The 16413-nt window shown below is 42.0% G+C and overlaps 2 protein-coding genes across 2 annotated transcripts in view; one reads left to right on the top strand and one right to left on the bottom strand.

The window, feature by feature from the left end:
* Positions 1-15758, bottom strand: part of LOC135220034 (bromodomain and WD repeat-containing protein 3-like) — a 44271-nt gene extending 28513 nt beyond the window's left edge. Inside the window, exons 1-3 of the mRNA XM_064257367.1 lie at positions 15735-15758; positions 14599-14907; positions 14073-14321 (exon numbers count right to left, since the gene is read on the bottom strand). Coding sequence (XP_064113437.1) covers positions 14073-14321; positions 14599-14907; positions 15735-15758 — 582 coding nt within the window. The remainder of the gene's footprint in view (positions 1-14072; positions 14322-14598; positions 14908-15734) is intronic.
* Positions 1-16413, top strand: part of LOC135218682 (bromodomain and WD repeat-containing protein 3-like) — a 282487-nt gene that overhangs the window by 211732 nt on the left and 54342 nt on the right.

The raw sequence follows: 16413 nt of genomic DNA, 5'->3' as shown, positions 1-16413 counted from the left end.
AGTATGAAGACAATCAAACTTTGCCAACATTATAAATTGAAACATAAAGAATATACCACTTTCTTTAAAATTCTGAGTATGATATCCCTGAAAAAATAAGAAGCCTTTTCATTCAGCATTGGCAAAGTTTAAAGAACTACGAGAAAAAAACAAGATCAAGAAGATGACAGTGATTCATGCCTTTCAGTCTTGTGTGTCTTTTCAATTTTCCTTCTAAAACTCAATTTCTCCATAAGTACATGCTCCTGAATATGAAAGCTTAGTTATATTTGTTGTCACCAAAGACGAGAGGTTGAAAGCATTAGACTGTTGTGTTTGTTTGTTTGTATGTTGTTTTTACGTTGCATGGAACCAGTGGTTATTCAGCAACGGGACCAATGGCTTTACGTGACTTCCGAACCACGTCAAGAGTGAACTTCTATCACCAGAAATACACATAGTAGACTGTTGTGGTGTCATGACTGCCATTATTTTGATAGCGGTTTTGGTTATGAGTCAACATGCTTGATGGAAAGCACGAGGTTGTTAATGGTACTCTTGTGACCTCGACAAAGAGACCCAAAACTCTGTGGCATTGTTATGTTTTACAAGGATGTGACAGTCCTGGGTCAAAGATGAAGTAAAAATTAATCTTCTTCTCATGACACGAGGACCAATCACAAAGTCCATGATTCGAGTGTTCCCCAACTCTTTCACAGCCGCATCAGACAAAGCTTCGATTAGTCACTTGTTCAACATTTACAACTACTTCTTGTGCTTTCTTATAATAGGGATGTGACAGTCCTGGCTCGAAGATAGAGAAGAAACTATTCTTCTCTTGGCACGAGGATCAGCCACAAAGGCCCTTATTTTCCAATGATTGATTGGAGAGCACACTGGTGTCAACATCACCAAAGTTTGTGTTGATACTAAGGAGAAGGAGAACAAGAAGAAGGAAAGACTTGTGTTTTTTCTGCTTGTTTTTTATTTCTCCTAACACTTGTAATTTCTCCCAAAAATACCAAATTTGTAACTAATTTGTATTTTTCATAACTAACAAACCTGAGGTCTTAACATTAGGATTTACTAGCGCCAAGCTGGAAACCGGTAGAATTAAAATTACACTTGTGAGATCCAGGGACTAATGGCATCTATACCAGGTCACGGGGCATGTATACCCAGAATGCCCACGGCTACCTGTGACCCATCAGTTATATTTCTAACCCAGTTTAGACTGCTAGAGGGTGGTTCGAGGTGGGCCTTTAACTGTTAAGACCTCAGGTTTGTTAGTTATGAAAAATACAAATTAGTTACAAATTTGGTATTTGTTCATACACGAAACAAACCTTCGGTCTTAACATTAGGATAGACTTACTATTGGAGGGAGGTAAGTCTCTACAACTGACTGGGAGTTTGCCACCTTATCCATTTCCGAATATATAGGGAAATTCTAAGAGAATGGACAATGAACCTAGGACCAAAGATATAAGCGGATCTATTGGTTTCCTCCCACTGGGTGTAGATACCATTCTACTGTTTACTCTTGTCCCTTGCGACTGGATCCACCTTCACCCCTCTTTTCCTTATTATCCAGAGGGGTGTGTTGCTACTGAAAAGTATATCATCAGCTAAGATAGCTTCACAGTATGGCTGACCATCTCACCTGCATCTAGTCCGTTCCAGCACATGACGGTACTCTCCTTCATATTGCCCGTAGTTAAAGGAGTAGGAAGAAAGTAGTAAAGAAAAAAGACCAGTCATCCCATTCATTCTACTTTCATACCTTCATCTTAGACTAGACGCAAACTGACCCGCCAGGGGCACTGGATGAACTATATCACTTGTTGGGCCGCCACCACTGGACCCAAGGAAAAGGTGTCCAAGGATCTATGGGCAACATCTTTCAAATAAAATGAGGTGAAAGTTGTTTGGCGCTTCCACACGCCAGCTTTCAGAATTTTATCCACAGACATGTTCTTCTTAAATGCCAGGGAAGCACTCACACCCCTGATGTCATGAGCTCTAGCTCCCACCTGGCTATCTGACCCTCTGTCTTCTGCAGTATAAGCATTTCTGATCGTCTCCCTTAGCCAAAATGATATTGTATTCTTGGACACTTCCTTCTTGTTCCGTCCTGGTTCCGTCCTGTACTTACGAACAACCTCTGGCACCCCGGCCTGAGGTGCCTTGTTCTCTTTAAGTACTCCCTTAGTGCCCTGACGGGGCACAGGAGCATTTTCAGCTTTGTCGTTGTCTACAAAGTCTGCCAAGGAAGGTATGGTAAAGGAGTCGAATCTGCCGTCTACTATTGTTGGATTTTGGGTCTTTGCCACGAATTCTGGGACAAACTCACACACCATTGATCTCCAACCTCTCGAGTGCTTTATGAGATATGAGAGGCCATGTAGCTCCCCCACCCTTTTGGTTGAAGCCAGGGCCAATAAGAAGACTGTCTTCAGGGTCAGGCTCCTATCCGTGGACTGCCTTAGTGGTTCGTAGGGGGGTTTTGTCAGACTACTCAGTACCTTGGTCAGATCCCAATCTGGGGCTTTTAGCTCCTTTGGTGGGCATGACTGTTCAAAGCTCCTCATCAGCATGGCCAACTCCCATGAAGACGATATGTCCATCCTTTCATTCGTAAGACTGAGGCTAGAGGCAGCCCTGTACCCCTTCACTGCAGATACAGACATATGTTTTTCTGTTCTGAGATATATCAGAAAGTCTGCTAACTGCTGAATAGTGGTACCGAGTGGAGACACGTTCCCCCTACGACACCAATCACAGTATGCTGACCACTTCCTTGGTATACTGTCGCAGATGATTTTCTGATATTACTGCCATCTGAGTTGCTGCTTTCTGCGAAAACCCTCGCTCTCGGAAGGAGATACTTGACAGTCTCCACCCGTGAAGCGATAGGGACTTCACCGACTGGTGGTACCTCTCCACGTGAGGCTGACACAGAAGGTTGCTCCATGGAGGTAACTCTCTTGGCACATCTACTAGGAGTTCCAGTAGGTCTGGAAACCACTCTGCTTTCGGCCATAACGGGGCTCCCAGGGTCATCTTGAGGTTCTGAGACCGCATTACCCTGTTCAGAACCTGACGGATTAGACAAAATGGAGGAAATGCGTACACGTCCAGATTGTCCGAGGGGTGTTGTAGCGCATCTTCTGCTACTGCCTCTGCGTCCGGGACTACTGAACAATACACTTCCAACTTTTTGTTGTACCTGGTTGCGAATAGGTCTATGATCGGTCCTTCCCACAACATGAGCATCCTGTCCACTACCTGTTGGTGTAGGGACCACTCCGTTCCCAGAATCTGATCCCTGCGGCTCAACTTGTCGGCCACTATGTTTCTTTTTCCCGGAATATACCTGGCCTTGATGTCTACCAGGTTCTCTATAGCCCACTGGTGAAGTTGAACTGTCATCACATGTAACTGCCGAGAAACTAGGCCTCCTTGCTTGTTTATATAAGCTACTACTGTGGTGTTGTCTGACATCAATACCACTGAGTGTCCCTTTACTCTCTCCCTGAATTCTTGTAGAGCCAGGAAAGCTGCTTTCAACTCCAGCACGTTTATATGGAGTTCTCTGTCCTTGCAACTCCATTTTGCTGACACCATCAACTCCTCCATATGGGCTCCCCAGCCTTCTAGTGACGCATCCGAGAACAGCAAGAGGTCTGGGGAGGATTGTTGAAGGGGGACACCCACTATCAGATTGTCGTCGTCCACCACCACAGCAAGTCTTTCCTCACTTCTGCCGACAAGGGAATTTGCTCGTACGGGTGATCTACTGTTGGTGACCAAAACTCCTTCATCCTCCATTGTAGGGACCGAAGGTGTAGCCTTCCTTGTGGTACTAGCTTCTCCAGGGAGGTTAGGATTCCCAGCACCACCTGCCACTGTCTTGCTGGCTGTGTCTGCTTTCCCAGAAAGGCATTCACCACTTGTTTGCATTTCTGTACTCTTTGGTCTGTCGGGAATACTTTGGCTTGTGTTGTGTCTATCCCATTATTCCCAGATATTCCAAACGTTGACTTGGATCCAGCTGCGACTTCTGCTGATTCACCACAATACCTAGGCTGTGACAAAGCTGCAGGAGGGCCGCCCTGTCCCTGAGTAATTTCTCCCTGGACTTTGCTATCACCAGCCAATCGTCCAGATATCTTATCAGCCTGATCCCCTGAGCATGCGCCCACGCCGACACGAGGGTGAACACTCTTGTAAAAACTTGAGGAGACGTTGTCAATCCGAAGCACAGGACCTTGAACTCGAAAGCTTTTCCTGCAAGACTGAAGCGGAGAAATTTCCTTGAAGACTGATGGACTGGTATCTGAAAGTATGCGTCCTTTAGATCGACTGTCAGCATAAAGTCTCCGATTCTGACTGCTTGTAGAACCGTTTTCGGAGTTTCCATCTTGAAACTGGTTTTCCTTATAAACAGATTCAGCGTTGACAGGTCTATTACTGTCCTACACTCCCCGTTGGCTTTGGGTACCAGGAAAATCCTGCTGTAGAAGCCTTTTGTCGGACTGCATACTTGTTGCACAGCTCCTTTTTCCATCATCTTCTTCACTTCGTCCTGCAGAATAGTGGCCTTCTTAGATTTGTGGGCATAAGTGACGTGGGGTAATGGTTGATCTGTCAGGGGCGGGGTTACCTCGAACGGAATCAAATACCCGATCCTGAGAACATCACCACCCACTGCTCTGCCCCTAGTTCCTGCCACACCTTCCAGTGATTTGCCAGGCAACCCCCCACTGGTGTGGCCGAGTGATGGGAGGCGCCCATCCTATCTTCTTGAGCCTCTCCCCCTTCCCCTATTGCCCCTTCCTCTGTTGTTTCTATTGTGAAAGGGCCGATGAGTTATCCTCTTTGGGGAAGAGGGTCTTGTGACTCTATTAGGGATGCTATGTCTCACTGGTTTCTTTCGAGACATCTGCTGTTGTCTTCCCTCCAAAGGAATAGTTTGACTGTTAGAGGTTTTCCTAACTGCCTGTTGCAACAACCTATCGTTAGTGTCCATCCTTCTTCTATCTATCGCTTCTTCCAGTATGACCTCTGGCAACAGTAGTTGCGATTCCAAGATATCCCCATTCCTCATTGCTAACAGGGAATCCAAATCCACATTGCGGCTTAGTCTAGCCAATGCTGCATCTCTCCTCATTAGCAGGATATTTGCCCAAACATTGGCACTTACGTTTGTCAGGTACGCAATCGCCTTGGACCCTGACTGTAGTAATCTAATGAACAATGGTTCATCCACTACTTTCCTTGTTGCTTCCGAGGATGCAATTTTCGCCACTGCTGTTGACCAAAGGTCTAACCAGGACGCAGCCAGCCTGAAAGACAGAAGAAGCTGTTGCTTCTAACGTAGCAGCTCTTGGTACGTCATCGAAGGGCACTCCATTTTAACCTGATCCAAGGTTAATCCAGGCCTTAACCTTACAAACATTAGGGTTCATTTGTCTAGACAGCAAAGGGACTTCGGTGTCGTATAATATTTCCTTTGCTTTATCATTGGAGGGGGAATAAATTTAAATGATCTATTAGATCTTAAGGAATTATCCCTCCCTGCAATCTTTGCGTTTACGTGTTGCAAGACCGATTCCGCATGACTCGAACAAGGCAATTCATACGACACCTTGGTATCCCTCTTTAGTCCAAACGCCATGTCAATTCCAGGAGGAAGCATACTGGCCGGTGTTTCTGTCTTCTCCGAAAGGCTATTGACTTGATGAATCAAATCAATAACCTCTGCATACGAGGCCAGAAACTCTTGGTTTTCTCCTTCCTCCGGCTCTAGTGTACCACTCTCCGTCACGAGAGATGTTGTCTCGCCTCTATCTTCTGACAGACGGCCCGGAATTCCACGGCCGCCTGCCCCTACGGCCGCGGCCTCTTTGATCTTTGCTGGCCGCTGTTGGCTCGATCCCAGATAGTCAGCAGGGGAACGAGAACGTCTCACTCTTTCTCTGCTCACGGATCTAGAGCGAGAATCTCGTCTAGATCTCCAAGATGAAGGCTCCCTTAAGACAGAGGTAAGTTCGTCTCTATTAGCATTGGCATCGTTTTCGAGCGTCGGCGAGCCCGGCCTCGGCCTTCTATCCAGACGGACACTGCCTTCCACGAACGTATCCGCCGAGGTTGCCAACTCTCTATTTTTCGTACTTTTAATAGGAGCCTTATCGTCCTTCGTACGTATTTTGAACGGCCTTACGGGCGAAACTGGGACTGCATTCCATCCTCTGCTGCACCTTTCGCCGCCAACGTCGATTTTACCAGAGGTATCGCAGTTTTTGCGATCCGAACTGGCAACTCCGCTTCGGCCGCTAGCTCGCCGCCCGTCACCTCTCTCGCTTGTTCGGACTCTTGCGAACGGCTTCGTCTGCCAACCTTGTGCTTAATAGCCACTGATTTTCCGACCTTCTTGCTGACTTGGAAATGACAGTCTTCGTCCGAAGAAGAGGAAGAATTGATTCTTCTCCTCTTGGCCCGAGGATCCGCTAGGAACTCCCGAATCCTCCTCCAACGCTTGACTGGCGCTCGCCGTGACGTTATCGGACTTAGCGATGACGCCGAACTAGAGGAAGAAGACGAAGAAGGCGAATCACACTTTTTCTTTTTGTCTCTCTTATTCATTCTCTCCTCTATATCCTGTAACTTCTGCATTACAGTTTGCATTGACGGATCAGAAGGCGTATTAGCGTCTGGGTGCAGCGAAAAAGGCCGAGAATCGGTCTGTGACGTCATCACGCCTGCCATCTCAGAGTGTGACGTATGTTGTGACGTCATCCCTCTCGTAGGGAGAGACTGAGAGGTTTCTGCTGGTAACCGCACGTTTGCTGCCAAATTACTTCCCACGTTCTGCATCGCTGTAAATACTGAGTGGGATGGTGAAGCAGCGGCATTAATTCCCATAAATTGCAAGCCCGGGGGATGAGGAACATTCAGCGCTGGCGGACCCTGCTGGAACCGTGACGTCTATAATGCGCAAGCAGACCATCCAAGGTTGGTACGCCTGGTAGGCCTAGCGCTGACCACGTACCATCTAACCTATGCGCTTGAGTAGCAGGAGCCTGGAACAAAGATGGCGGATCTCCCCCTCTACTTGCTGGGAACAAAGGAGAGTGCAAATTATTCATAAAATTACCCAAGGCCCCTCCTGACGTTTCCGATACAGAACCGCTAGGAGAAACCGAAGGGGTATGAGACAATTCAAAAGCAGGTGGAGAAACATATGGAGCAGCCTGGTTTATTACCGATACAAAAGAAGCCGGTAAGGTTTGGTCATCCAAAGATGGCGTCACCCCCTTTCTTTTGTATTGGCTTTTCCCATAGAACTTCTTCCACTGTTCCACCGACCAACCGCGACAAACAGAACACGGATTAGTAACCGTACATACGTTTTTCCCTGCACCTACTACACGTTGGATAAGGATCCGTCGACACCGAAGTTAGGAACCTAGAACAAGGGAAGCCACTGACTCCTGGGCATTTCCTTTGTCTCCTCTGCGAAGCGGTAGACGATCCCGATGTTGAGGCAAAATTCTCCATCATACCACGTATACACTCTTACCACACACTGATCACACTTGGAGAAAGAAAAGGAATGAAAAATAAAAAATGAAATGGATAAAGAACGGGCAAACTGAAAAACCGGCTTTAAATGAGATAGACAGTAACACGTCTTATCTTAAAGGCGGTAGGAAAATAACTGATGGGTCACAGGTAGCCGTGGGCATTCTGGGTATACATGCCCCGTGACCTGGTATAGATGCCATTAGTCCCTGGATCTCACAAGTGTAATTTTAATTCTACCGGTTTCCAGCTTGGCGCTAGTAAATCCTAATGTTAAGACCGAAGGTTTGTTTCGTGTATGAACAAACATGCGTTGTCACTGATTCAGAAAGCACAGTTGTATAGTACTCTCGTACACTGAAGAAGCAAATGTGGAAGCATGTCTTTGTGCAGGTTGCAGCTGTGACATCATGGTGGGTGCCATGTTTATGATGTCACTGAGCATCCTGAATGTGACGTCAGCACTTGACAGGAAGTGTAAGGCTGTTGTTGTTATTCCTGTAGGCATAGCAACCTTAACTCAAAATGCTGAGGTGTTGTACTATCTGCTTCTCTACAGATGTCAAAGTATCTGACTGCCATTCAGTGAAGATCAGGGGTAGAAGGGACATCCATAGTGAGGGACCCTGGAGGGAAGAGTGACGTCATATAGCAAAGCAACTGCCCTTCTAGGGTTGGTACTCCTGATAGGCCTTATACCGATCGCACAACCCCATTAACTCTGTCTCTGCATCCAGAACAAAGTACAAGATGGCGATGCACAACCCCTCCCCACAGGAAAAGGAGCATGATTAGTCAAAATTCCCTGCCAAAGCCCCTCCTGATACATCCAAGACATGAATCCATAGATGAGCCAGATGGGATATGTGAAATATCAAATAGTACAGGTGGCGAAGTAACTGGATCTGAACAGTTTTTTGCACCTACGACCTACTACACGTCAGATGAAGCCCTGTGCACTCCGAAGATATCAGGGCATTTATCTACTTTTTGTGAGACCCAGGAAATCTTATCGAAGCATGAGAAAGCTCCATGTTCGTAAAATTGCCCGGAAATTCCACACACAAACAGATTCAAAGTAAACAGGGGGCAAACTAAACTGGCTTCAAAAGGACGGAAGCAAAGCATGTCCTCACTTAAGGGCGGCAAGAAAATAACTAACATGGTCACAGGTTAAAGAGGGGTATGTGGTTGGCTACACATGACTCGTGACCAAGCACAGATGCCAACAGTCCCTTGCATACACAATTTATTAACTTTATTGGTTTCCAGCTGACGCTAAGTTATTTATCCTAATGTTAAGACCGAGGGTTTGTATCGTATGTGAACAAAATTGGATTAGGGATCCATTTCATGTGGAAGTATAAGGTATAAAAAATCAACAGCAAAAGAAGAAAATACTAGTCAATTTGAACTTTCATGTGACACTTCCCTAAGGTCAAGTTTCAGTCATTATGACTTAGCAGACTTTTGGTCAAGTGTGAAATATGAGTACCTAGAACTGGCTACTAAAGCCCTGAGATATTTAATACCATTTTCAACTACATATTTATGTGTGCAGGCCTTCTCTCAGTTAGCGTATATAAAATCCAAATCCGTATAGAACTAGGCTAAATGTAGAACCTACTCTGCACTTAGAGCTATCTCTCATTAAACCTGATAGAGCTATCTCTCATTAAACCTGAAATTAAAAATTTGGTATTCAACCTTCTCTGGTCCTAGCAACTTTTGCATTCACAATATCAACAAGAATTCTAACATTTCCATCTGGTATTTCATCAATGACATTTTGGAGGTCTATAATTTTTTTTACAGTAATTTTAGGTGATGCCTTTAGAAAGATGAAAACTGGAGAAGCCCCAGAGGACCATCTAGAATACCAAGTGACTTGAGAAAAGCAGCAAGAGCATCATCCAAGAGCTTACTAGAATATTGAAAACCTGATGAAGAAAGAGACAGGACCAGAAGAACAGGAAAAGAGCTCTACAGTAAATGGTACATAGAGATGGTTATATTGAATGCAATGTGAATAATAGAGAATACTGACTACATGAGAATTGATAAAAAAGGACTGGAAAAGGTGCTGGAGAAAGGCTGCTAAAAGAGGCAGTTATTATTGTGAGGCAGCTAATAGAGGAATATGACGTCATGAGAATGATACAAAAAGACTGGAAAAGGTGCTGGAGAAAGGCTGATAAAAGAGGCAGTCATTATTGTGAGGCAACTATAGGAAAAGTACCACATGCAAATGAGATTATACAGGTACACAGTCCTTTAGCCAAAATCCTTGGGGCCAGATGTGTTTTGGTTTTTGGAATTTTTCAGATTTCGGAACTGTGGAGTCAGGAGCATAAACAAATGTCATTACTGCAGCAAAAACATATAATTTTTTTTATTTTTTGCAAGTTTTTTTCATTACAGTTTATTATTATTTATATATACTGTGAATTTGATATAATTAACATAATCAGTAATAAAATAGTAGGACAATTAAGGCTACAAAAGTAACAACAATCACCATTTGTGACTTCAGATTACGGTGGAACCCCAGTTTTCGTATGCCTCTCATTTCGTACGTTTTGGTTTTCGTACACTTGTTAACACTCTATCCTGGGCCCAGTACATGACCAGGCCCCATATGAAGTGCCCTAACAGAGCATTCCATTTTCTTTCATGACTCATTCTGGCTTCATTTCTCGCCTAACAAGCATCTCTGCACTTGCAGTCCGCATCACCGCATGTTTCTTGTTTTGTGCAATATTTTACAATAAAACTCATTGCAAAGCAGTCATCATGGTGCCCAAGAAAGGTGCAAGTGCCCTTTCGTTGAAAAAGACCAGAAATACGATAGAATTCAAGAAAGAACTTGTAGCGAAGTGTGAAAGTGGGATGTGTAGCTGATCTCACTAGGATGTACTGTAAGTCAGTGTTGATGATCAGCTCTATCCTAGCAAAGAAAGATGAAATCAAGGCAGCTGATGTTGCAAAAGGATCACGTCATTATCTAGACAGAGATCACAACTAGTCGATGTTGAAAGCTGGTGTTGGTCCCAGTGTGGATAAAGAAAAAGGTGTGGGGGATAGTATGTCTGAAGCGATCATATGTGAGAAAGCGAGGACGCTGGACGTCAATTTAAGTAAGAAAATGCCAACATCACGTGCTGCTCTTAGTAATTTCAAGGCCAACAGAGGGTGGTTTGAAAAATTTAGGAAGCGTACAGGCATCCATGACAGTAAAAAAACTAAGTGGGGAAGTAACCTCAGACAGTGCCACTAAAAAACCTAGAGAAGTAACCCCAGAAAGGTTCATGATACCTGAAGTCCTCCAGGTAGGGGATTCCCTTCCAAACAGTAACCCTCTCCTCCTCCCTCTCTGTCTTCCATACACTAACAAGTCTTCCATAAAAGTAAGAGTGATGTTAAATGTTCATTATTCAATTCATTATCCATTTATATTTGTTTATCATTCTTTTCTGTATGTAAAACTGCGTTTATTCCCTGGAACAGGGGTCCTGGAATGCATTAAAACTATTTACATTATTCCTTATGTGAAGTATTATTTCGGTTTTTGTACGTTTAGGATATTGTAGGAGGATCCAGAATGGTTTATGTACGAAAACCGAAGTACCACTGTACGTTCAATTTTAATATCAAAGGTATCATTGTGAAGAATATTTTTTCTTCTAGAATCACAATTTTTTTAATATTAACGATAGTGCCATTAAGTAGATAGATTTTACTTCATAACAGAACAAAAATCATGAAAATATCTTTAAAAATTACCGAGATATTTCTTTTTCAAACACGATTTCTGGCGTTATTTGGATTTTAAGAAAAAATTGCGGTAGACTTTTTGTATTGTGAAGGCCTCATTTCACTAGCATATATTATTTTCGACAAAACCATTCCATAAAATGCAAAAAATATACATATGGTGATATAATAAAAATAACTGTATATCAACTCGAGAATTTTAAGGGTAAGTAGTAAGACTATAAAATACATTTCATCATATTGATCTTGGAGAGGGTTGTTCTTTATTGTCACTGACATCATAATGAACTTGCAGTTGTACATTTGAGGATGGTCCAGGAACAGGATTCGCTTGTGGTGACGCATCACTACGACACACTAGTAATATCATACCACTATATTAAGTTAAATTTTGGTTTTCATGAAGAATTGTTTATATAAAATCATAATTTTGGCAATGTTCAAACTAAGTGCCTTCCACAACATGTCTATAAATAGAACAGAAGGAGGGATGTCACTGGATGACAAGATCTCCATGGCAACCAGCCAGACAATCGGGTTTTAGCTGTGTTCTGTCTTTGAAAGAATGTTTTGCTCATACGATGGACAATGACATAAGTGCACGTTTAGAATACAGCACATAATTTTTAATAGTATATGTATTTTACTGATTACATGAATCAAAGAATGGATTCTTTCTCTTTGCTTTGAGTGCAAAATTAAGAGATTCTTTAGTAACAACATTTTTTTTTTGCTTCATAAGATATTTACTAATGCTGCTTTGACATAACTTCAAAACAAAATTCATCTCTTTAATCTCTCGAGGAATGTTAATCCATTTCTGTTTACCTGCTGGTTACACCTTTCATAGTCCATGTGACTGACAACAAATTTTTTTTTCTTTTTCCCAAAGATGAATTACCTGTACTCAGGGAGGTGCACATAGGGAGGGCTGCAGGGACTCAAGACCCTGCCCTTTGCCCTCTGTGAGTAAAAAGTGCCCTTTTGAGGAGAGAGAGAGAGAGAGAGAGAGGAGAGAGAGAGAGTAGAGAGAGAGAGAGAGAGAGAGAGAGAGAGAGAGAGAGAGAGAGAGAGAGAGAGAGAAAATAGATAAAAAAATTAAATAAAATTGAGCAATAAGCACTTTTTTTATTGTAGCATAACTCTATAACTGCCATATGTAGTACAACCCAAGTTCCCAACACAAAGCACTTGTAAAAAAAGTTTGTGATGTGAAAAGATCACCACTAATTGACCAATCATTTGAAACTCTTGAGGCCTATTACAGAGCTAACCTGTTTTTCCCATTTCTGGACCAAGAAAATGCAATAGGAATTGCAAAAACTATTCCTGGAAAACAACACTAACTATGACTGTAAATTCAATCCTGGGGTCATTACACAAGTTGACAAACCCAGAAGTATGGAGGGGAGCAACAGGGAATGAGGCTACCAAAAAGACATTGCAAACAATTTCCCATTTCTATGATTCTGAGCAAGAGCAAAAGCTGCTGGCCAAACAGAGTATTTCACACATCTTATGAGAGCTCAAAAAATTATGTGAAGGCACTGCTTGACACAATTAAAGAAAACAACTTGGAGGAGGTATTTCCAACTTTTGTCTATTTTCTATAGATCTATGCCACAATACCAGCTACAACTGCTGCAAGCTTTTGAGAGAGAGAGAGAGAGATACTATCTTGGGATTTTTTTTTTATTAATCTTTGGATTTTCTGTGGTCAATTCTTGGGATATAGTAAGAAAAATAGTTTGAGCAGCACCACACACCCAATGACTCGGGTCAGCCATCAGCATGCCAAACCACCACCTTATGAACTGATGCTCTACTTTCCACAAAACGTTTACGATTTTTAAAATTTCAGATAAAGGTTTGTGTACCTGCACCATATTATTTGTGGATCTTGAATAGACAAATAATCAAATGGCCATTTACAAAGGGGGGGGGGGGGGGGGGGGGGGGGGTGGGGGGGGGGGGGGGGGGCAAAAGAAACTTAAGCTAGTGATGTTATTCTGACATATCACTAAATCTAGCATGAAGACAGGTAGCTGTATCAGATGAATTTAAGATAAGTTAGTGTCCATCAAGATCAGTACTGCAGCCTTTGTTGTTTATCATAGTCACAGAAAAAACTAAAAAGGGGATATCAGGAAGCTGGTTTATGTAGATGATGTAGTCATAACACTAGACTATGAGGAAGAGGTGATGGAAATATGTAACAGGAGCAATATTGGAATGGACAGAATAGGACTGAGAATCAATCAGAGCAAAATAAAAAATAGGACTAAGAATCAATCAGAGCAAAACAAAGTTGTTATGGTTATGATGTAGGGTTTAAGTTTCCGTACTCTGTACCATGTATGGAACACTGCACCATGTATGAGAGTCATAAGAGGTGCTCAGGATTACAAAAATATACATAGGAAAAGATTTCCAATGCTCAAAATAAAGTATTACATCAGAATCCTGCTGAGACAAGAGGGCAGGTCTTAGAAGAGGTAAAGGAAATATGGTATAAATGATTGCAAACTTATTTTCAGTAAATTAAGTTTTGAAAAGACCATACTATCAGCATAACACTGACATTGGTGCATGCTATTTCTAATTAAGCAAACCCACAGTATAATTCACAAAATACACAAAGATAATGAGTGTTTCTAACTTTGCATAATAAAAGAGCAGATGCTAAATTAGTACTTGCATAACCAACAAAGAAGTAACCTTAAAAAACTTACCCTTAGTTTATTTACAGTTCTCATCCAAGGCAAATTACGTTTATCAATGGTATACAATTTCCTATTCATAACGGCTTCTACATAAAGCATATGGCCTTGCATGAAGTAAATAAGCTCATCTCCCATCTGAGGGAAATATGGTGCCTTTTTAGGAAAAGTCTCTGTCAACCATTCAGGAGGGCGGAATTCCTCTGGAATCTCATCCGCACCACCACTAATTTCTGAGAGGTTTGGCCTAGGTCCTCTTGGCTAGAAGAAATGTAATATTGGGTTAAAACAAAACAAAAATCTGAAGTAATCTACAAAATATTTGTATCAGTAAATAATATGAATGATACTTGTTGACATAAAAATTAACAGTACCATTGATACTCGACTGAATATTTTAAAACATTTAGTGAGATCTTTGAGGCAGTATACATTCACATCGTCTAATGCATGATCCTTGTATATAGTCTTCATGATACTAAAAAAATTATAATTGATGATATACATCTACGCATTCCAAAATGCAGCACATTTTTACCTGTCTTTGTACACGTTGATTAACTCTGGCAGTGTTTCTGCTTTCTTCTAACTTTTCATCCTCTTCATCATCCTCATCTTTATCATTTTCTTCAAAATCAGATCCCCTTTTCTTTCGCTTTCTTTTTCGTGGGCTTTTCTTCTGCTTGTGTGCAGTACGTTTAGGAGGCTCAAGATTAACTCCAGCTTCAGCTGTCCAATCTGAGTAGTCTGTAGATTGTTCATCAGAACTTGAGGATTCTTGAAGTTCATCATTTTCAATTTCTGATCCTGAAGAGGTCTTTGGGCTTGGTGAACCTCCGGCATGATCCTGAAAACCAATTCATTTTACTGGAACCATATGTCTTTTTAAATCATCATATCAAACACAATTCATAAATCTGTATTAAGAAGCAAGACTATGCATATCTTCAGCGCCATTCAATCATAACCATGTGAAACTTTTAAATGACAATGACTCATTTTTCAAGACTGCTTTTTAAAAAAAAATTAAGAACAAAAATTGATTTTGGGAGCTACTAACAAAATTTGGCAACAGTGCAAAATCAAACAAAAGTCCCTTACTTATCCATCACAATAACTTCATTGCTTATTCATGGTAACTACTTTCTTGCTAACTTTACATCTGCTAGGCGTATAAGCAAGTTACTTTTCTTGCTGGGAAATGTCTGCGATCATAAGTTTTGTCCTGTGGGTTTGTACTTTGGCTACCAACCTAATCACTGAACTCAGACTGCCAAAAAAATTTCATACTTTCTACATATTTAAACTAGACTCCAGCTATTTGGAAAATTTATTCTTTTGCAGTAGTATTTCAACAATGTTGTCCACATTATTGCCTCTTCAAAGGCAGTGCCAGATGTACATATCTAACATTCCCGCTTCTCTGGAGGCTGTACCAGTTACACCTGTTGTGTTGTCTTCTTTGAAGACTGTGCCAACTCCTGCCTCTTTGGAGGCTACATTATGTATATCTGGTGCTTATGTTTTCAGTGGAGCAAGTGTTGGTTCTCTTCTCCAATATTTAGAGGGCGCCAAAATACGCTAAGACAAGCAAGACATATTCTCTATGTGGTCTCTTTCCTCAACAAAATGAGGATACAGCAGAGCGTAATGTTGCAACAAATGCCGACCAGCCTGAACGAGTTCTTCCAACTCCATTTCAAACTCTTCTTCTGCCAGCAGGCGACAGGAAGTAAGCAAAAGAGCTTAAAGGATTGCTCTTCCTCCGCAACCCTTGGTGACAGAAAGCGACACTTGTCGATAAGAGGTGACAGCAGCTGAGTTCTGTATCGCATCCACCATGACTCTAAGAAAGGAAGACAGTTTACGTGACTCAGGACTCGGCCAAGTCCGCACGACTCAACAACGTCCACACAAGTCAACAACCTCTGCACGAGTCGACTGATGGAAAGGAAACGAAGTGCCAGAACATGGGAAAGATTGGGTGGCGGTGTTGACTAAACGTCATAAAAAAAACCCATGTAAGTAATATTCAAGACAAAATTGACAGAAACATACAATTCTACACCATTATCTAAAAATTTCACAGATTTATGTAAAAATATACTGGTGTAGACCTGTATATGATTACACAGGTTAACATTAACAGACGTTCAAACCTATCCTTAAAAATCCTCTCTACAATACTTAGATAGTTATTAACCCTTTCTAGTTAATCAAATATTAGTGAAGCATAACTGACTTCTGTAAGGATAATTTTCTTTATCAAATACTTACTTCAGTTTCATTTACGAAGTGATTGTAACATTAAAAATGTAAATTATTTTCTAAAGAAAATGGAAACAGAGTTAAG

This window comes from Macrobrachium nipponense, chromosome 1 (assembly GCF_015104395.2).
Source record: "Macrobrachium nipponense isolate FS-2020 chromosome 1, ASM1510439v2, whole genome shotgun sequence".
Classification (NCBI taxonomy): domain Eukaryota; kingdom Metazoa; phylum Arthropoda; class Malacostraca; order Decapoda; family Palaemonidae; genus Macrobrachium; species Macrobrachium nipponense.
Note: the sequence above shows the minus strand (reverse complement) of the source record. Positions and strands in the feature narration are given on the sequence as shown.